This window comes from Camelus ferus, chromosome 16, assembly GCF_009834535.1.
Source record: "Camelus ferus isolate YT-003-E chromosome 16, BCGSAC_Cfer_1.0, whole genome shotgun sequence".
Lineage (NCBI taxonomy): Eukaryota > Metazoa > Chordata > Mammalia > Artiodactyla > Camelidae > Camelus > Camelus ferus.
The window spans coordinates 24,347,438-24,368,828 of NC_045711.1; the positions used below are offsets into that span (position 1 = coordinate 24,347,438).

At 50.8% G+C, this 21,391-nt stretch overlaps 1 protein-coding gene and 2 long non-coding RNA genes across 7 annotated transcripts in view; 1 reads left to right on the forward strand and 2 right to left on the reverse strand.

Annotated features, from left to right (window-relative positions):
- RNF157 (ring finger protein 157) overlaps positions 1 to 21,391 on the forward strand; it is a 69,700-nt gene that overhangs the window by 44,271 nt on the left and 4,038 nt on the right. The window contains exons 4-19 of one of the 4 annotated variants that reach the window (XM_032456783.1): positions 2,859 to 3,005; positions 3,478 to 3,595; positions 4,052 to 4,118; positions 4,386 to 4,429; positions 4,837 to 4,884; positions 6,596 to 6,667; positions 7,376 to 7,535; positions 7,689 to 7,801; positions 10,477 to 10,715; positions 11,444 to 11,552; positions 13,491 to 13,602; positions 14,079 to 14,266; positions 14,532 to 14,597; positions 15,429 to 15,477; positions 17,185 to 17,295; positions 20,840 to 20,881. In XM_032456783.1, coding sequence (XP_032312674.1) covers positions 2,859 to 3,005; positions 3,478 to 3,595; positions 4,052 to 4,118; positions 4,386 to 4,429; positions 4,837 to 4,884; positions 6,596 to 6,667; positions 7,376 to 7,535; positions 7,689 to 7,801; positions 10,477 to 10,715; positions 11,444 to 11,552; positions 13,491 to 13,602; positions 14,079 to 14,266; positions 14,532 to 14,597; positions 15,429 to 15,477; positions 17,185 to 17,295; positions 20,840 to 20,874 — 1,678 coding nt within the window. In that variant the 3' untranslated portion in view covers positions 20,875 to 20,881. Of the gene's footprint in view, positions 1 to 2,858; positions 3,006 to 3,477; positions 3,596 to 4,051; positions 4,119 to 4,385; positions 4,430 to 4,836; positions 4,885 to 6,595; positions 6,668 to 7,375; positions 7,536 to 7,688; positions 7,802 to 10,476; positions 10,716 to 11,443; positions 11,553 to 13,490; positions 13,603 to 14,078; positions 14,267 to 14,531; positions 14,598 to 15,428; positions 15,478 to 17,184; positions 18,423 to 20,839; positions 20,882 to 21,391 lie in introns of those variants that run through there. The other 3 variants (XM_032456780.1, XM_032456781.1, XM_032456782.1) reach the window with 3 other exon arrangements.
- LOC116656730 lies at positions 10,200 to 13,667 on the reverse strand. The gene is made up of 3 exons (XR_004311637.1): positions 13,526 to 13,667; positions 13,093 to 13,309; positions 10,200 to 10,232 (listed from the first exon to the last, which is right to left on the reverse strand). It is a non-coding gene; the product is annotated as an uncharacterized LOC116656730 (long non-coding RNA).
- LOC106728642 lies at positions 15,726 to 18,518 on the reverse strand. 2 transcript variants are annotated; one of them, XR_001364900.2, is made up of 4 exons: positions 18,419 to 18,517; positions 18,072 to 18,193; positions 17,293 to 17,393; positions 15,726 to 15,854 (listed from the first exon to the last, which is right to left on the reverse strand). It is a non-coding gene; the product is annotated as an uncharacterized LOC106728642 (long non-coding RNA). The 2 variants fall into 2 exon arrangements; XR_004311644.1 differs by having other exon boundaries at positions 15,842 to 16,074; positions 18,419 to 18,518.

Below are 21,391 nucleotides of genomic sequence, written 5' to 3' on the forward strand. Positions count from 1 at the left end.
CTCTCAAAACCCCACTGAATAATAATGGGTATTTTTAAAAAGCGTAAGTCCATGGTTACCAGCGGGGAGAGGGAAGGGGGAGGAGCCTTCTAGATACAGAGGGAAGCAAGAGGCACGAACTACTGGGTCTAAAATCAGCTGCAAGCAGATGCACAGCATGGGGAATACAGCCAATATTTTATCGCTGTAAATGGAAGACAACCTTTAAAAATTGTGACTCACTGTATTGTGTGCCTGTAACTCATGTAGTATTGTACAGCAACTGTACTTCGATGGGGAAAAAAAGAAAAAGAGACATCCTGTAAGCAGACAAAAAATGCATAAATCCACAAGAATTGGGAGAATGGGAAGACGGTGTCAGGAACAAAATTTTAGAGGCTAGAAAACAGATGATGAATGTTAAGTAACTTACTAGACCTGGAAAATCAGAATCTTGAGCAAGTAGAAGAAAGAGCGGAGAATCACCAGTTTATACTGTGATTTCCCCCCAAAGGCTCAGGACTTGGCAGTTCCAGGTGCCTCTGGACACCCGGGGGCGGGGGGTGCGGGAGGCGAAAAGGAGGGGAATTGGTGGAAGGTCTGTTTGAGAGGTATTCACTGGCCCTCCCTCACCTTACACTGTGCGGCCGAACTGCCTTCGCACCTCCCACACTCCGGCAGAAGGCGAGCAGGTGGTGCTGACTGGGGAAGTTAAAACAGAGGGTGTCTGGACTTGGGGGACCCAGGCACAGCTAAGGGCTGGACTCTGCACTGCAAACAGGGGGTTAGGTGGTGGTAGACTGCTGGATACTGAGTCCTCCAGCCTATCCTCCACCCCCAACTCTGCCCCCAGAAGGCCGGCAGCCAGGCCTTTGTCAGAAGAGAGCAAAACTGTTCTTTGGGCGATCAGACCCGCCCGGGTGGGAAGACCAAAGACACTGGTATTGGAGGTTCCTCACCAGATACAAATGAGTCCCCACACCTTGCCACGCACTCAGTTCCAAGCAGAGGTTTTAAATTTCTTACATGTGAGCGGACAACCAAAGATTCTCAGGTGTATAAGGAACGCCTATCATATGAAAGACAGTGACAAAACAAACAAACGGGGGAAAAGGTGGCAATGAGAACTGTGCAGGAAGAGGAGAACTTGATTGGTAGCGTCAGAGAAAACAGAGAAAATGTTGCCCTCTTATCTCACGGACACAGTGACAAAGCGTTTAGTGAGCAAAAACAAGGCTCTCAGAACTTAAAAACACAGAAGTGAAAAAATCGATGGAATGTAGGAAGACAAGTTGAAACATTCTAGAAAGTGGAGCAAAAAGGCAAAGATACGGAAAATAGAAGAGGAAAGATATGAAGAATAGAACATCCATTTAGAAGGTCCAACATCCAACTCACAGTTTTGGAGAGAGTGGAGAATTCAGAAGGGAGGAGTCACCAGTGACACACATGATTTAAGAGTTTCTACAAAGGACCACCGAGTGCCCAGCACTATGGATGAGGAAGAGGAGTTTCTGTATCAAAGAGAAAAAGGGTCAGCAATATTGGAATGGCTTCTTACTTCTTGAGAGTGACACTGGAAACTGGAAGATAACGCAGCAATGCTTTGAAATGACTTTTTAAATTTTTTTTAAGTATTTATGACCTAGAATAATTTACTCAGCCAGACTTCCCATGAAGTGTGAGTGGAGAATAAACTCTCCAAATCTTATCCCTCCAACACACCCCTTTTCAGGAAGCTACTGGAAGTTGTGCTCCAGCAGAATGGTAGTGTAACCCAGGAAAAAGGAAGCCAGGAGGTACAGGGAACGTGCAGCTCTCCAGGACAGAGGCGAAAGGGACTCACAGAGTGATGGGCCCGGGAGGTTCGAGGATGGAGGCAGTGTGCAGGTATAGAGGGTCCAGGGTGCATATGGAGCAGCTCACAGGGCTCCAGAAAGACCTGCCCAAAGAGACAAGATGCCGAGAATGCTCAGAACATCAAGAGGTTAAGACAGCTGGCAGAGAATTTGGGTTTCAATGAGTGATTAGTGCATAGAAAACTAAGCAACTTCCCAAAAAAATGAGTACAAATGCTACGAAAAACTTATGCAGGGAAAAAAATATAATCAGAGATGGCTCTATGGCTGAGCTGTGATTTTTTTTTTTTAATGATGGAGGTGCTGGGGATGGAACCCAGGACCTCGTGCGTGCTACGTGTGTGCTCTACCACTGAGCCACAACCCCCCCCCCAACGTAGATAATGTTGAAAGAATCACATTCCTGAAGACAGCAATGTTCTGAGCTAACAAAGTCAGGCTGCATCACACGGGGGCGGCGTGGGGGCGGGGGTCCCTACGTGGAACAGGGTGAGGAAAGAGAAAGCAAGCCTCGTTTCCATGGTAAGAAGGCAACAGAGAATGCCTCAAACCGAAAAACTGACCCCAGCATGTTATTTAGAAATATGCAGGTAAGTGCCCAGTCAGCTACAGAGGGTGAAGGAGGTTTCCTTTGAAGAAGGGTAGAGGGAGCAGAGTGAGACTTGCTGTTCTTTGTCACAAGCCTTGTGGAAACTATTTAAAATATGTGGTTAGTAACTTTGATTAAAATAAAAACTATAAAAAAAAGTCTGGCAAATACACAAGGATGTTAACTGTAGCACCGTGAAGTATCAAAAATAGCCTAGGGGAGGGGATAGCTCAGGGGTAGAGCATGGGCTTAGCACGCACAAGGTCCTGGGTTCAATCCCCAGCACCTCCTGTAAAAGTAAAACAAATAAGTAAACCTAATTAACCCCCCCCCCAAAAAAGTTAAAAAATAAATTTAAGAAGAAAAGGAGATACATTTTCAAATACTGATTTGCTACCCCCTGAAAATGCTGAGTCTTTGTGGTTTTCTAGATGTGCCGAGGAGGTGAAGACCCCTGGAGAAGAGACCGGTCGAGCAAAAGTCCACTACAACGTGGAGTTCACCTTCGACACTGATGCCCGAGTGGCCATCACCATCTATTATCAGGCCACCGAAGAGTTCCAGAATGGCATTGCCAGGTGAGGACAAGGGCCCAGGGAGCCGCTCCTTCCCAGACCGGTCAGGGTCCGTGCCTGGCGCTCTCACCTGGGGAGGAAAAACAGTCTTTTTCTGCAACCAGGTGAGATCTGGTTCCTGAATTTGGATTTTCTTCTGCACAGCCTTCCTTTTTCCCTGTTTCCCTTTAAATTGTGCCATCTTGGCACAGTGACAGCAGCGTGGCCCTTCAGGTCATCGAGGTGCTGTTAAAAATCTATGAAGCGACCTTTCTGTGGGTGTGCAGTTTGAAGAGATAAGTTTAATAGCATCACTAAGCAAGGCCAAAGGAAAGAGGCGATAAAGGAGATCTTCTCTTTTCTCCTTTTTTCCTTTTCCTTTTTTTCCCTCTCCTTAAGCCTGTTGGTAATTGAGAACAGGCAGGAGACTGAGGAAGTTGTCCGGTCGTCTGGGCTCCATCGTAACTCTGGCTTTGCTTCCCCCTTTGATGGACAGCTACATCCCCAAAGAGAACAGCCTGCAGTCGGAGACCGTGCACTACAAGCGCGGGGTGTGCCAGCAGTTCTGCCTGCCCTCCCACACCGTGGACCCCTCTGAGTGGGCTGAAGACGAGGTGAGCGCCGCTGGCGGCGGGGGGACTGGCTGCTGGGAGGGAGCACGGGCCGGTTCCGCACACAGACCCACAGGGCGTGGGAGTGACTAGGACCCCAGCTGGCAGCCAAGAATGGGCCCAGGTGCTGGAAGACCACGCTCCCCTTCAGCCTTGTAACGTCCTCACGTCCTTGAGAGGCTACATGTCACCTCGTTAGTGTTTCTATTCCAAAGTAGCCCATTAACCTCGGATATTTTGAGGAAGCAGTGCCCAAAGGAAAGACCTGTAGGTTAGAAGCCTTTCCGTCTCTGAGATTTTTACTAAGTCGGCCTTCCGTTAAGTGGACTTGGGTGGTAACCAGGTTGATGGATGAGCTGCGGAGACGGGGCCTCCCCTTCTGACGGGCTACTGCACCGCTTACATGTGTTAAGCCCTTTTTTTTTTTTTTTTTTTTTTTTTCCTTTTCTTTCCCTTCAGCTTGGCTTCGACCTGGACAGAGAGGTGTACCCGCTGGTGGTCCATGCTGTGGTGGATGAAGGAGATGGTACGGGGGCTTCCTGTCCTCTTTGGCTGCGCACGTGCCCCGTGGAGCACACCGGCCTGGCAGCGGCTGTGGCCCCCGGGCAGCACATTGTCTCTGTGGGTCTCAAACAGGCACTCGTGCACCCAAGCTCCTTGGGGGACGAGACTCCTATTGGGTGACATTACCCACCCTCTCCCGTGACAGCCAGAGTGTTCGGTTTGCCAGATTGCAGGGAATCGGGGAAGGTGGACAGAACTGAAGTGTATTATTCGGCTTTATTTCTTTCAGAGTATTTTGGCCACTGCCACGTCCTGCTGGGCACCTTTGAAAAGGTACGTAAGGCCTCACTTTGGGACAGTTAGCCCTGGCTGGCCTGGGAGGACCCGTGGGGCCCTGCCTGCTGGCTGCCTGGGCTCAGCAGGCCGTGTCCGGCTGGGGAAGTGGGGGGGAGTTGCGTGAGCACCACACTGGGGGCTCTGCCCCTGCCCCCCCCCCCACCACTGGGGTCTAGTTCCAGCTCTGCCGCCAGCTTGTTACAAGACCTTGGACTCCCTGGGCCTCTTCTTAAAGTGGAAGGGCCAGACCACGTGCTGGTGGGATGTGTCCCATATTAGGGGTCTGCCATTCCACATGGGGGGCGGGGGGTCCAAGAACACGTGTAACCGAGAGAAGTAACAAAAGAACAGCTGGCGCTTCGATGCCCTCCTTGCTTGTTGTAACTGTCCTGTTTTCACTCCAGCACACAGACGGGACTTTCTGTGTCAAGCCCCTCAAACAGAAACAGGTGGTAAGTGCTTGAGGGCCAGGGACCGATGGAGCCCCCCAAGCTGGCTCCTTCACTGCTCGTTACCTCCTACCACCCCCACCCTTTTTTTCTTAATCAAAGAAGAAAAGCAAAAAGGGAATGCTTTTCTGTGTCAGAAACTACTTGGGTGGGCCTGAAAGGAGTGCTGATTTTTGGTGTCTTTATTGTTCCGGAATTGGTGGTGAGGCTGTCATTGTCTGAGCAAACGACTTAAGAAAAGGAAAGGACAGGATTTGTCTCCTGACATTAGGTTTAGGGAGAACTCTCTTTATTTAAAATGCCAGGGTGAGAAACATTTCCAGCTAAAGAATTAAGTATCGGGGTCCAATTCAGAGCCAATTAGAGCCCTTGGCTTAATTTATCCCAACATTCCTTTCCTCAAATTCAAAGTTCGCTGGCCATCTGCCCCCTTCCAGAATGAGGGGTAAGTTATGCATAGGTCTGCTGGAAACCCCGAACCGCCACTGTGTGCCAGCACTTTCCTTCCACTCTTGCAGAGGTAGGAGGGAGTCATGGAGGCTGAGGAGGGGACAATGGTGGCAGTGGCATTGCCAAGGGAGGGTAGGTCATCACACAGAGGGAGAGTTGGGTGGTGGGGAGGGTAGTCCTTGGTTGAGATACAAAGAAAGGTCTCTCTGCAGATGGGTGACAGATATCTAAAATTCTGAATTGTTCATTCTTTGGGGTATTAAGTGCTCTCCACCGTTAACAGGGTCAAAGGTAGTCAATAATACTTTAGTATAAATTTGTTGATAATGTCCTTTTCAATCTAGTCACTATGTTAAAGCAAGTTTGAAGAGAGGCAGAGGAGAAAACAGATCCTGAGCCCAGCCAGGGCACTGCCTGGAAAGGCCAGGCCTCAGTGAGTTGCCCCTTGGGGAGGATGCCTGGAGGATGGAAAGGCTAGGGTAGCTCAAAGGAAGTGGTTGATCTATTTTCCTGTTGCTAGACTGGCATTAGCAACAGACTGTGTCAAACTGGAGTGTGGGCTGTGAAATCAGTGACAGGCTGGGTCTTAGGGGAGGGTTTCCCTGGGACGGAGGTGAGGCAGGGGAGGGGGGTGGGCTCGCATCAAGAAACAAGGGAAGGGCCAGCTTTGGCACTGACGTGGCCCCAGCTGGTGGGAGAGGAACTTGAGGGCGTTGAATTGGAGTTTTAAGAAGCAGGACCAATCAGGGTAATTTTGCAGCAAATCAGAGGTGGTGCAGGAGGGGGCACAATGGGAGGAGGCCCTCTTTGAAGGTCTTACTCTCTCTCCTTGCTTCTGCATGTTCCCTTTCCCCTCTTTTTCTTGCTCATTTCTTCTCTTTCTTCCTTTCCCATTTCCTTTCCTTCATTTCATAACATCTACACTCAGCGTTTATCACATAGCTGATGCTTCTGTTTTGATGCACACCCTTCCATCCTTTTCCTGGTCTCTGCCTTTCTTAACCGTCCATCATGGTGAACTGCAGTGTGAGTGTTATTCCCCGTTGGGTATAGTGGTGGGCAAATTAGACATTTGACTTTCTTTCCCCTCCCAAAGAGAAAACAGAAGCGAATCAAAGCATCCTTTGCTTGTCTAAGCCTTTGACGTTCGTCATGGTGCATCAGTGGTCCTTGGTTACCAGAGGCAGTTGGGGCAGGGGCAAGTTCCCATTCCTACCTCTCAGCAGAGCCTGCCTGCCCTTGAACTGTTCCATTTGCTCTCCAGGTGGATGGGGTGAGCTACCTCCTTCAGGAGATCTATGGAATCGAAAACAAATACAACACGCAAGAGTCTAAGGCAAGTTCCGTCCGCAGTTCTGAAGGTGCTCTTCCCAGGAGGCGGAGGGGGAACGTCTCTGAGACAGCCGGGAGCTAGGGATTCACCAGGCCAAACTCGGGCATCAGTTGGGTACTAGCAGGGTATTTTCTTGTTCTTCATTTCAGATGATTGTACTATGTCACTGTGGAAATGAAAAAATAGGCCGGTTTGGATCAGCTCTCCTGGGGAGCTGGCTCTGCTCTCTCAGTTCCCTGGTCCCTCAGTTCACTGCCCTCCCCCTTGCCTGTGTGGCCTCCTGGGCCCCTTCAGCTCAGACTGTCAGAGAGGACCAACTCTGAGCCTCAGAGGATGAGCTGGAGACAAACAGTTGCCAGATGAAGTGAGACTGAGTGTGTGAATGCACTTGGGAAACCATCAAGTTCAGTGTAAATGTATGGTTCTGTTCCAATTGCTTATCTCAGCTCTGCAGGCAAGCCACCTTGTACAGAGTGTGGGACGTGGCGGGGAGGGTATAGCTCAGAGCGTGCTCGGCATGCACGTGGTCCTGGATTCAATTCCCAGTGCCTCCATCAAAAAATAAATGAATAAATAAACAAATAAATAAATAAACCTAGTTACCACCACCCCACACACACACACACAAAAGCTTTTAAAATTTTTTTAAAGAAAGAAAGAGGGGGACGTGAGCATCTCTGTGTCACTGGTTGAATTTCTGTCTCCGGCCAGGTGGCTGAGGATGAAGTGAGCGATAACAGTGCTGAGTGTGTGGTGTGTCTCTCAGACGTGCGGGACACCCTGATTCTGCCCTGCCGCCACCTCTGCCTGTGCAACACCTGTGCGGACACCCTGCGCTACCAGGCCAACAACTGCCCCATCTGCCGACTGCGTAAGCCCCAGACCCACAGGGCGAATGGCTGGCGGGCCCTGCTGGGCCCCCCAAGGAGGAACTCGGGGAGGAGGGATCGTGGCTCTGTGTGGGCTCTTGTTCATCCTGACCGCTGTATCACGATGTCCTGATGGCCTTTTTAATTCTTCACAGCTTTCCGGGCACTGCTTCAGATCCGAGCCATGCGGAAAAAACTGGGCCCCTTGTCCCCAACCAGCTTCAACCCCATCATCTCTTCCCAGACATCAGACTCAGAAGAGCATTCAGTGAGTTGGGCTTTTTTCACCTTTTGTCCTTCTTTATGTGACTTTGCAGCAAGTAATTTACACCTTGGCACACTGAAGTATTTAGTAAGCTGGCTGAGATCTTGTGTTAAAACCAACCAATAGTACTGCGGAAGACTGGGTACTGATCATTAAAACCTCCCTTTTCCGCCTTGGGAACTCTGTGTCCGGTTAATATTTACCGCTCCTAGAGCGGTCAGCTTACAGGTTCATTCTGCGGGGAGATCCAGCTCTGGAACTCCCCCAAGCAGAAACAAGAGGATGATTGTTTTGGATTTGGACACAATTTACTGTCTTTATCTGAATCCTGGAAGAAGGTAACTGTTTTCCTTTATCCCATTCGTGGCTTCAGGGACCGGGAGCTGAGTCGATGAAATAGGTCACCTCGGTCTCATGGTGTCAGTGACAGTTAGAGGAAAGTCTCCAGGCTTTGTGGTTACAGACTCGCAGGTCTTGTCTTTAAGTTAACACGCCAGTGGAGGAGATTAATTATTAATTACTCAGTAAATGGTATTGGGATGATTAGGTCGTGATTTAGGCAGGAAAAATCCTATTAGTTTAGCACTGCACTCCTTACCAGATAACAAATTCCAGATAGAGTAACTAGTTAACTATGCAAAAAATGAAGCAAACGAAACTTTGAAAACCTGGAGTAAATTATGGATGATTCTTTAGATGCCTGTGGATGGGAGAGGGCTCTCTGATCTAAAAAACAACGGAACACTACAAAAAGGGAACATGTCGATTTTACCACATAAACATTTTTAAAGTTTGTATGTGTAAAAGATGATTAAAATTAAAAGGCAAACAAAAAAAAAATTAAAAGGCAAACAACAAGTCATTTAAAGAAAAAAAATATATACTCTCAACATTTGTATCAGAGGAAAGGCTAGTATCTTTACCATAAATGACATGAATGAAATAGTGGATAAATGGGCAAAGGATCTATTTTTAAAATCGTCCGAAGAGGAAACACAGCTCTTTGACATCCTTTTTTAAAAAGTCAAGCACGTTAAAAATCAACAACATGCAAATTAAAATGGGATATCATTTTTCACCTTTCAAATGTAAAAACTTTCTTTTTAAAAAATACCCCAAGCTGTGATCTGTCAAAAGATAAAACATTTAAAAAGTGTATGTTTGACAGCATGAGTGCTATGAATGGTGTGGAAAAGAAGCTGCCAACTTCTAGTGTGCTGTCTTGATCTTTGCAGTAAACTAAACTTAGATGATGTAACTGTATAATTTAGTAGTATGTATTTGGGTTGTTCCTTTTTTAAAGTGAGGCTTTGTATTTTCTCGCATATTCTTTTTGGTGATAATTGAGTGTTTTTTCTTTTCTTTCTTTTTTTTTTAATCAACAATTGCTCTTCTATATTTTACCTAAAAGGCAATTTGAGTGAATGTCATCTTGGAAGGACGTTCAAATCTATGAGGGAGAAATATTTCCCCATATATAGACTAAACAGAAACATTTACTTTACTAGAGGAGCTTTTGGGAACACAACTGGGATAATCTGAAGTTAATAAGTCCTTCACTACCTTCCCATTAAAAAAAATAATCTTCATTACAGAAAATTCAAATAGGCAGAAAAGGTTGGTTAAGCAGAATCAACCGTCATCCTATTATGTTAAGACAAGCAATGTTAATATTTTGGTAAATATCATTTGTCCTTTTACTTTGCTAAAAATGTGTATTTTTATAAAAATGGGCTCATACTTGCATTCCGTTTTGTATTGTGCTTTTTTCACTTAACAATATATTGTGAACATCTTTCCCAGGTTAAAAAAAGTGTGTTTGATTTTTTATTTTTATTTATTTATGTTGAGGTATAGTTGATTTACCATATTAGTTTCAACAACATAGTGATTCAAAATTTTAAAGAATTTTTAATAAACAAAAATTGGGGGAAAAAATACCCCCTTGCTGGCCAAGAAACAATTAAAATAGGTATTCTGCACTGCTTGTGAGAGGGCAAGATCACTGAAAAAAACAAAACAGCTGTATGTATCAAGAGCCTTAAAAACATTTGGACCTGGTAATCTAAGGTCTTAGAATTTAATACCAAGAAAATGATCTGGAAAAAAAAAAAGAGATTTATACACAAAGATGTTCATCAAAGTGTTGTTTACAGTACAAAATGGATCCAAATAAATAGCCAGCACCAGTAGAAGAGTTAGAAAATGTATGGTATCTATGGAAAGGGACGCATGCGAAGGAAAATATTTATGTTCCGTAAAATAAGCTGGGTATAAAATTGTTATTTACAGACTGATCATAACTGTGTAAATAGTACTGAGGGAAAAATGGAAGAAATACACGAGAATACTAACAGAAGTTATCACTTGGGGTGGTTTGATTGTTGATGATTTTTTTTTCCTTCTTTCCACTTCTTTGTATTTTCCAAGTTTCCTGTAATGAACATATATTTCTGTTATAGTCAGAAAAATCAACATTATTAAGAAGAAGTTCATCTGTAAGCAGAGTCTAGGAATGTGTGGTTCTCATATGCCTCTTAAGACAGAAGCTTTTCTTGGCAGAGCCCCCAGACCACATGTAAGAGAAAGCATTCTTCCAGTGTAGCGGAAGAAACATACTCAAACCATAAAACGAAGAGTATTTAGTTCATTTTTCAACCTGTCTCTGATTCCCCTAGTCCTCAGAGAACATTCCACCTGGTTATGAAGTGGTGTCTCTTCTGGAGGCCCTCAATGGGCCCCTCACCCCGTCCCCAGCAGTCCCCCCACTCCACGTGCTTGGGGACGGACACCTCTCAGGAATGCTGCCTTCCTACGGCAGCGATGGCCACCTGCCTCCTATCCGGACGCTCTCGCCCCTCGACCGCCTGTCCGACTGCAGAAGCCAAGGACTCAAGCTGAAAAAGAGTCTCTCCCAGTGAGTAGCTGGTGTGCGACAGCGTTGGCCCTGGGGTCCTTGATGAGATGCTGTCAATCCATCTTTCACCTCTTCAGTGCTGATTCCCGTCCCAGGTCCCAGGGCAGTGTAGACCCTCTGGGCTGTTCCCAGAGCTGCTCACTTCACTCAAGACCTGGGCTAACACTTGAGGGGAAGTTATCCCACCCCTTAGGAAAGGAAAATAAGATGGCATATGGGTACGCAGACGGATCCAGATGAACAAACCTTATGCGTTCCGTTTCGGGGGAAGGGCATGGGGCACAGGGAAGATGACATCGTTAGGGTCATTCAGGCCCCTGGGGAGCATTGCTTACTCTGAGGACTGAAGGAACCTTGTGATCTGTATTTCTTAAGCATTTAAATCCAACTAGGCTCCAAGTCACAATAAGCTTCTGCCGCAGAGGAAAGGAGGCTATTTTATAGATGAAAATATTGAAACCCTAAAAATGTCAGTGGCTTTTCCCAAGTTCAGACACAAGGTTCTGAAGGCACTAAAGGTCAAAACTGAGATTTTCCAACACCTGGAAGAGGTCTCAGACCCTCTGGTGCCCTTTCCCACATCCCTGCTCCTTCCTAAGCTTCGGGTTCCCTTCGGTTCCTGTCACGGTCCTGCTCTCCCGGGGACGTCTGGCTAATGAGAGCGCAGGCAAGTCCTGTCCTGTAAGTGGACACTGGCTACAGCTGCTTTTCCCTCCGGGCTTTTATAGGTCCACCTCCCAGAATTCTTCTGTGTTGCCCGAAGAGGACGATGAGCGTTCCTGCAGTGAATCCGAGACGCACCTGTCTCAGGGGCTGTCAGCCCAGCATGTGGGCGAGGTGATGAGCATTGGCCTTTTTCTTTCTTGGTTTTGGGCTCCAGGCACTTTTCTTCCTGTTAGCCTCTTCCAGTCCACCTGCTCTCATTCCTTCATCAAACACCTCCTGATCGAACACTCTGAGACAGCAGCGAAGGCCTCAGCAGACTCATTCTCTCAGCAGTGTATGGGGGGGGAGGGTATAGCTCAGTGGCAGAGTGCGTGCTTAGCATGCACAAGGTCCTGGGTTCAGTCCCCAGTACTGCCATACATAAACAAACAACAATCCTAATTACCTCCCCCACAAAAAGACAAAAATTTTTTTTAAATTAAAAAAAAAAATGTATGGAGCCTGTGTCATTGACCAGGCACTACCCTCTATATGGAGAATGGCTGTAGTGAGGACACCACAGAAGTCCCCCGCCGCGTGGCACTTATTATATGCGTGATGGTGGGGGTGGGGTGGATACAAAAGATAGTATAAGTACAAAGTGTGTGTCAGATGCTGCCATGGCTCAGTACGTCAAGTCAGGGAGCCTCACAGCCAGAGGTGGGGATGCTAGCTTAAAAATGTGGTCCATGGAGGGGAGGGTGTACAACTCACTGGTAGAGCACGTGCTTAGCATGCACGAGGTCCAGGGTTCAATCCCCAGTACCTCCATTAAAAAAAAAAGTGGTCCATGGACAGAGGAGGTGAAAGGGGAAATTGTGCAGATGACTGAGGAGAGAGGGTTCTGGGCGCAGGCACAGCAGGTAGGAAAGCCCCCTGGGGTGGGGGGGATGGGCAAGAGGTCAGGCAGGGTTTTCTACCCTGTGTGCCATCACAGGCTGTGTTTAACAGAAGGCAGAGGTCTGTGATGCCCACTCCCAGTAAGGCTTCGGGCCAGGTGCAGTGGGGCATGGGAAGAGGAACAGTGGTTCCTGTCCTTAGGAGCTCATGGTCCAGTTGGAGGCAGGACATGTACACAAATACGACCACCATATCTGGCACATAAGTGTTGCTCAGTGTTTGTTGAATGAATGAGTGAATTTTAACTAGAGAAAGAGCGTGCTCCCAAAACAGATGCTACAGTGCTGTGGCAGAGACACGGAGGATTATGTTAAGTGGAGAGAACCAGAAAAGGTGTGATGGAGGAGCCACCTTTGAGCTGAGTATCAAAATTTCTTAGACGTGAAGAGAAAGGCAAGAGAGACATTCCAGGTGGCGGGACAGTAACATAGAACACGGAGCAGAATTGAGGGCTCTGAGCCAGCCGGTGCCACAGTGGGCACCTTGCTTCCCGAGGGCCCACCTGACGGGGGTGTGCAGACTGGATTAGTGGGGAGGCAGATGGAACCAGGAATGACCCCGACCCCAGTAGTCCAGGCAGGGGGGATCCCTGAACTAAGATTTTAAGAAGACTGCCTGGGGGAGAGAGAACGGGGCTGCAGAGAGAGAACAATAGGACTTTGCGTCGGCTGGTGGGGGGGGGGCCGAGGTTGTGAGCCCGGGGGGTGGGCTCCAGGAGCAGGCAGTGGTGGGGAAGGTGTGTCTGTGTTCCCTCCATCCAGCTGGAACTAACCTGTCATCCAGGTGGAGAAGCCCAGCCGGCAGCGGGGCCTCTGCTGGTTTTGTGTTCTTTTCCTTCAGAAGGAAAGCTGTTTGTAATCCTGGGGAAACTGGGGTATCCCCGTGTCATAGCTGCTGGGTGACCTGTGTCACCTGAGCTGCGGTCTTTGTGCAGTTCCAGCAGATGCTCGGCCTCAGGCAGGATGTGCTGACTGAAGTCTGTGCCTCCCCTGGGAGACAGCCACTCAGGTCAGGGCTGCAGAAGGGATGACAGACCAGCCCTGCCCCTGCGTGTTCCCTCCTGCCATCCCTCCCAGGATCCCCTTCCCTCCTCCTCGGCCAGGGTCCCTGCCCTCACACCCTCCCCCTCCACCGCGTCTGATGGGCCCTTACTCCGCTCCCCCCCCCCAGGAATGTGGCGTCACTCCAGATAGTGACAATCTTACCTTGTCATCGTCGGGAGCCATCGACCAGTCGTCTTGCACAGGGACGCCTCTCTCTTCCACACTTTCCTCCCCAGAAGGTACACGTGGGGGCAGGGAGTGACTGCATGCTCTTCCCCCATTAGCCAAGTCCACAGCGTTTCTCTTACTTCCTACAGGAGGGACTGGGGAGCAGCAAATTAATACCTAACGGGCATCGCAACATAGGCCGTCTTGAGAGGGAAGGGGGCCTCGCTGTCTTGCGGTGAGAGGGTGGTCTTGCTGCTGAGCTAGGAGAGAAGCGGTGATCTTGCTCCCAGTCCTGCTGTCGAAAGGTTTTCCTTTAACATCATGACAGGGACAAGCATCCCTCATCCCTGAGGTTGAGTCTGAGCTCAAAAATGTAAAGGAGCAAAACCCTGGAAAACGGTCAATCTAAACCCTTTCCGCTGGGGGCAAGGTCAGGCCACTGCGCCCTCACTGCCCGGGTGCGGGGAGACAGCTCTGCGCGGCATTCAGCTCCCTACAGCCGGGCCTGATCTCTCCCGCCTCCTTCCTTCGACCCCTGTCTCCAAAGACCCAGCCAGCAGCAGTCTGGCCCAGTCGGTCATGTCCATGGTGTCCTCCCAGAGCCAGCACTCCCAGATCAGCACGGACACCGTCTCCTCCATGTCTGGCTCCTACATCGCCCCTGGCAATGAAGAAGAGGGGGAGGCGCTCCCCTCCCCCCGGGCCGCCAGCAGGGCCCCCTCAGAAGCAGGAGAGGTAAGGGAGGAGCACTTGGGATCTCTGTTCACACGCACGTCCCAACTAGCTCAACCCTAGGTCTGCCCGGGAAATGTGCAAAGCCCTCCAGTGCTCAGGAGGGGTGGCCCGGAAAGCAGGGTACCACATAGCAGGATCAGAGACCCCGTCAGATCTGATCGTCTGTTTGGCACCATTTCTTTCCTGAGGACTTGGTTTGCTGCCAGGCAAGCTGGGGAGGAGAGCCGGTTGCATCTGAGCCTTGATTTCTGTCGCTCTTTTGCAGGTGACGCCAGCCGTGTCTCCGGACTGCAACTTTGTCGGCCTCGCCACCGAAGAGCAGGATGCAGAGGTAACCGTAAGGCGGACAGTGGAGCTCCCTCCCCAGTCGCAGGGACTGTCAGTGCTGGCAGGGGACACAAATAGGATGGGGGCTGTTTGGGAAGAAGCCTTCCAAAGTGGTGCACTTGGATCAGCGAACAGTGGGGTGCGGAGAAGAGGGATTGTCTGATTAGCAGAGGGCGTTGGTCTCAGTGTAATAGGCGTGGAGTGAGTTCTAGAGGGAAGTCTTCCGGGCCAGACCCCTTGAGAGAGTGTTTATCCTCATTCACTTGGTGAGCATTTACCCAGGACAGCTGTCTCACGGGTGCTTCCTGGCATTGGGGACATAAAAACTGAGGGACATGGTTTTTGCCTGGCCCCCACCCTCTCCACCCATCCAGGAGCTCCGCTGGGTCGGGGAGATGCGATCACAACTTGGCGTGACACATGCTGTGGCGGAGCCCTGGGGGGGGGGGGGCGCCCAGCTCACAGCAGGGCCTCTGGAACTTTTTCTTGAGCCAGATGTTCTCAAAGAAGTATCTGGATAGGCGTGGGATCCTAAGGGATTTCTGAAAGTTTTATGAGTTCACTGTTTGCTTTTTCACTGGGCAATTTCCCCCTTAGAGAAACAATGTAAGCTAAACTATGACCAGGGTTACTCCTGACAGTCCTGGGGATCCAGCTGTAACATGCCTCGGACCTGGTCCCTTCGGGCCAGTCCTGCCTCACCGAGCAAAGTCTGCCTCGGCGGCCTGCTAGCCATCTCGGACATGGACGGGAGATGCATGGATGCCAGGAGGGTGATTAGTTCTGTCTGCAGCCAACCAGTGTAGTTGTTCACAGTGCCTTCCTTCTGTCCTAGGGAAATGGCGTCCTAGAGGAAGAGGACGGCTCACCCACACACGAAGATGGTACAAGACCTGGTCATCTGCTCCCTCTTACTACGTATCTTCCCTGGGCATTCTCCAGAGGGCACAGAAGGAGGCACTGATGTGATTTGGTAGCCCTGCTCAGCTGTGTGGCTGTTGGGGAGAGGTTGTCTTCTTGATGGACAAACAGGGTATCCGAGGACCTCGGTGGCCTCCCCAGCTCTTCCTGGGCCTCAGAGCCAAGAATGTCAGGAGGAGGACACTGCAGAAAATACGCGTAGTTCCCCATCTACAGTCAGGAGATTCTGAAGCTTCCTGGGCAACTCCCATCACCTTCCCTCCTGCTTAAGCTTCTCAGCTGAGTCTCATGTAGCGGCTGGAGCAGCCCCGGGGTTCAGCAGCAGAGCAGTTTCCGCCACCTGGGAGAAAGGCAGTAGGTTCAGGCTTGCTTTAGTGAGGAAAACGGCTGATGTTATGGTAACGGGCATCTTAGCAGCCGGCGGCACAGTGGTGTGGTCCAGAGACCTCAGCAGCTCAGCATAAACAAGTGTTTTACAGGCTATTGGGGTTTTTTCCTCTTTAACCATCATTCAGGCCTCAATTCTACTTTCAGTCAGAAGAATTTTATTTCTAGTAAGCCTAGAAGAGAAGGAATGACCAACAGAGTGAGGAAGTAGGAGGAGGGGTGCTGGGAACCCCCCCCCCGGGGATGGAAAGCCAGACATCCCAGGACCGGGCTGTCCTCCCTGGCTGCTCTGAGGTGCCTCCACAGAAGGGCAGCCTCCAAAGCAGACCTAGATCCTACTCGGACACAGATGTCATCCTGGTCGCTTCTGCTTTAGTGCTGGCCATTGCTTGGGGGAGTTCAGGGGGGCGTGCATGCACACCTGACCACTCTCGCCTGGACGAGCAGCCCTAGAGGAGGGGCGGCCGCCAAGGCTGGGCCTGCACCCCACTCACGCGCCAGCCTGAGGTGGGGATGGGCGCCTTGGCCCCCTGGGCCCTGGGTCATGCCTTCAGCCCTCAGGGCTCCTAGAGTTCCCCTTTGCGACAGTTGCCCCCATAGAATATTTGCTTCTGGAAAGTGCAGGGCAACAAGTGGTTTCCACCTGTCATTCCATAGCCCACAGGGTAGATGTATGTTTCCTGCTCTCCCCTTCACCAAGAGAAAAGGCCGGGGGGTGGAGGGACTCTGAAAAAAACGATATCTAAGACTTTCCCCTCCCCCTGTTACATGACTGTAGGTTTCTGGTCAGTCCCTTAAAACATACTAGAATAACAAATTAAGTCTTTGATGTGCAAAATTATGGCACCAAAGACCTATAATTGCCATTTTACTTATAAATAAAATTTTGCAGAGCCTCGTGGTCATAATCACACCCCACACACACCGACGAGACAGGCCAGAGCAGGGGGTCACTTCCCCCAAGGCTCGCCTAGCATTTCCCAGCTTGGCAGAGCTCTGCTCTGGTCCAGGGTCCCTGTGGCCACATCCCACAGCCCTCCCCCAGGAACAGTGGCTGGAAAGGGGCCCATTCAGGGAACAGAGCCGGGCAGGGCGAGAGCACCAGCATCCCCACACAATTTGATTCCTTTACTATCCGCTCTTTACCCACTTACTATTGTCTTTTTTTTAACACATGGTTTGATTTTTTTTGTCTCCATTCTTGAGATTTTTATTTTAAGGACAGCAAAGCAGAGGAAAAGACAGCCAGCCCCGCTCTAACTGCGTTAATAACTCCGTTTCAGGCCAGAGGACATGCGCATTTCTAGGTGTGGAGTGTGACAATAACAATGACTTTGACATCGCAAGCGTGAAAGCACTGGACAATGAGCTGTGCTCTGAGGCCTGCTTACCCGGTGAGTGGCAGTCCGCTGAACATGAACTTGCTGGGAGACGCTCCCCTGCTCGCACCCCTGCTCTCACCCTGGGACACCCATCTCTTGCCCTGCAGTTCCTGCAAGAAGGCAAGGGCTGTGCTAAGATGCTGGAAACCCGTTGCTGAAAGGAACTGAGGCAGCCTTGGGAGAGTCCCTGAGCAAAGAGCCACCCCTGCTCTGAGACCATTAGGACAGGAAGAGAAGAGCAGGCCTCCTTCCAAATCTTTTGGATTTGGCCTGACCGTGCGGCCTGCATCGCCATCTTGCAGATCCCGTGGTAGGCGTGGCCTGGTCTCGTTTCCAGGGAGTTTGAGGCAGTTGCCGCCTCTCTGAGGTCTTGGAAAGAGAGCCTGAGCCCTTGAAAGGAGAACCTATAGCTCCTCAGAGGGATGTGTTGAGTTAGGCTCAGAGAGGAATCTGAAAGCCAGCGTCTTGCAGACTAGCAAATGGCTCTGTGACCCAGTGAGCTTCGGGTTACACCAGCTGCACTGTGTACTCGCTAGATTTGGATCCCAAAGGAGAGATCAGGGGTCGAGGGTGACTCTCCCCACTGGAGCCCTGACGTTACATTTGATCAGGGCCGTCGTAGTGCCCTTAGTCCTTCTCTTGACCCTAAACTGACCCCGGGAGCCCTGTCAGTCACAGTCTGAGCACTGACGTCCTTCCGCTGCGTGCTCACCAAGGGCTCCACCAGCCACGCCTTGCCCGGTGGACTAGGTTGAAATTGCCCCTCCTGGGTTCACGGCAGAGCTTACCTTCACGTTGTGTTAGTAATCTCTTAAACAGGCCCCGCAGCGAAGACTCCTATCAGCTTCAGAACAGCCATGTCTCGTCACGGGTCCAGTGCTTTACTCGCTCGGCGACGTGGCCGCAGGCACTGGAGGGACACTGCCTCCTGTGGTTGCCACTCTCCATCGGCCCATGAAAGGCTAGGGTCCTCACCCCTCTGGCCCAACACGCAGGCTTGTGGCGGGGAAGCTGGGCTTCCCGGAGCTGCTTCCCCCAAGCCTCCCCCTTGCCTACTTAGCGTTGACGCGTCCGGTCTGGGCTGGAGCGGCTGGGGTCCGGGGCACTCTTCCCTCCACGCCTTCCCACTCCTTACCTTGCTCTGTCTGTCCGTGTGTTTCTCATGTCTTTTTGCCAAATGTAAATCTGCCCGTCTGGTTTGTTTATTCTGAAACTCATTTGTGTCACCCAGACTCCATGTGAAAGTTCATGTTCACTCTGTGCCAGCACTGTCCCCACCGGCTGTGCTGTGCCGAGCTGGCTGGGCCCGCGCACGTCCGAGGGGCTCTTGCTGACGTTTCCATTCCTAGCTGGCAAGAGCCTGAATCAGCAGGCTGAGAGTTCCCGAGGAGGAACACCTGGGAGATACATTAATCCCCACGCCATGCAGATAGGGATGCTTCTGTGGCAAAGGTTACGGGAAGGATTTGTCTTGAATTGGCGTCCTTGGTCACTTGTCGGGGAAGGTGACATCTCTGCCCTCACTCTGCCCTATGTCTGTGGCAGCTGTACCGGCCATCCTCTCGCTGGGCTTCTGGAGAGAAATCTAGGCTCCTGGCTCCCCCAGGGGGCTCCCCTGCACAGCCCTGGTTTTTGGCAGAGGGAGCTGCTGGGAATTGTCTAAGCCAACTGTGCTAGTGGAACTTGACCTGATTCCTTCTGCTTCTTCCTCTTCCCAACTCCTTCCAGCCAACCTGCTTGTTGATATTTATTCCACTCTGGGATTACGGGAGGGGAGCAATACCTGGAAGGAAGATAGAACCCCTGGGGTTCCTTATGGTGATCTCAGGAGCCAGCCATTCTGAGCTTAAACTGGGTTCACCGTTCAGGCCAGATGTGATACCCGTGATGGTGGCGGCTGCCAGGAGAGGGGCTCGGGCGTCGGTGCCGGAGGTGTCCCACTGTAGCCTCACCCAGAGGTCTCCAGGGCTCTCGTGGGAGAGGGAAAGTGCGTCTCTCCTGGTAAAATGTTTCCCGAGTTTTGCTGTTAGCATCACACTGGCAGCAAGATGCTGGGGAACTCTCTGGAAGCATCTGTCGGGTTAATCACAGGAGTGTGCGCTTAGGTAGGACCCATGGAATAAATAGGCCTCATCACGCTCCGCTGTAAGTTCAGAGCTCCATCCCCCGAATGAGATGCCGCAGGCTGGCTTGGCCATCCTGCGGTCATCAGGACAGCTTCCCAGGCACTTGGCCTCTGCTTGAGTCTGTCTCCCTATCCACGAGGATGCCGATCCCCTCATGGGGGGCCCATGAGAAGCAGACCTGAGGAGCGTCCCGTGGCCCACCCTCCCCACGCCCATGCGTGCTCTGCCGGGAGCCGCAGCTGGTGGCGAGGACACGCAGGTCCCCACCCCCACCACTCTCGTCACCCTTGTGGGAGTGATGCTGGGCGAGCCCCTCTGTCATTCCAGCCCCTCTTCCCCTAAGAAGCTTCCGGGTCTTCTTGGGCCCCAAGACCAAGGCGGGGGTGGTATTATGTTCTGGATTGTTCTGCAAGGTTCTCAAAGGGGGGAAGTCGGAGCTGACAGGTACAGGTGGTGAGATTAGAACTGTGAGGCTGTGCTAAGTTGGCGTGGTTCCAGGGAGTCTGATGAGGTATCACACAGGTGGCAGGATGGTGGTCAGGGGACCAGTGATAATTCTGTGAAAAGGCTCCGGGGGGTGTGACGGAAAAAAGCAAAGCTAATATGGGTTCGTTAGTGGAAATACAAGTGTATTTTTAAATGACAGCATTGTGCAGGAGTGGGCATAGGCAATGAAATCTAAAAATACCCACGGAGACGTGAAATAACCCAAGACTAAGACCCTACTAGGAAGGGTTACACTTTGCAGACAATAAGGAAAAATCTGAATTAACTTTCTCTTTCCCCTGGAGAGAAACTACAAGACACTGGAACTGTTACAGCCCTTTAATTAGTGGCCGGGTAGAGTCAGAAAGTGGGTGTGCGAAATCTCCCTAAACGTGCTCCTCAAATCTACCTCTAGAGGTCTCTTCACTCTCTGATTTCTGAGTCCCCAAAATGGAATTGAGTGGGAGGCGCCTTTATTTATCTCCCGAGGAGGATTTTGCATCTCCAGGCTGTTTTCTGGTTTCCCGGCCGAGGGCAGGACAGAACCGGAGCACGCACTCAGGAAGTCCTCCTGCGCACCCCGCTGGCCCTCCCTCCTCTGGACAGGGGAGCTGAGCAGTGAGGTTCTGCCCAGGCCCGTGGGGGGACTTTCTGAAGGAAAGGGTGCCACTGAGTGTATCAGGAAGCCAGGGGAGGATAGAGACGTGAGATCTGGGTCTTGAGGCTGTTTCGGAAGGAGTCAGTTTGGGCCCTGGCTCAGGGTCTGGGATGGTGGCATTTGCAGCAAAGACTCGTGAGAATTCAGGGCCAGGCAGCCCGACGGTCGTGTGTCGCGGCAGGGTGCCTGCAGTGGCGCGGTGGTGGCGGCGGCGTGTTGACTTTGTGCATGCATGTGTGTCTTCTCTCTCGTTTACCATTTGCTTTTGGTCTTTCCTACCGAACAGCCGCAGTTCCCGGAGTCCTGCCCCATAAACATTGAGGAATAGGTATGAGATCTACCAAATTACGTAAATGAACAAACAGCTCATTTTATGTGGGGGGTTCCTAACTTGAAGGGCAGCCTTGCCTTCTCTTCTCTCATCCTACTTCACAGTGCCACCCTTCAAGGGGAAAAGCACTGGTGACCCATGTCCCTGACTCTGGTACCCCCAGGGGTACAGAGGTCCCCACATTCCATCTGGCTGGGAGAGATGCCTACGAATTTCCTGTTCCACTCACTCCTCTTCCCCTGGGGTCCACCTCCACAGAGCCCTAGGATGGATTATCCCACCAGGACATTTACAGGAAATAAGCAGTTTATACCCATTTAATCCCAGTGTTTCTGCCATTAAAGGGTTTCATGTCTTGGGCTGGTCTACCTGAGACTGACCCCAGACATTCGTGAGCGGCCCCCCTCACACATGAACACAGGGAGCCCCAGGCCCGCCCTCCAGGATTGTCAGCTCGGTGCATGGAGCAAGTCCTCTGATGGGCCAGGCGCTGCTCTGGGCCCTGCC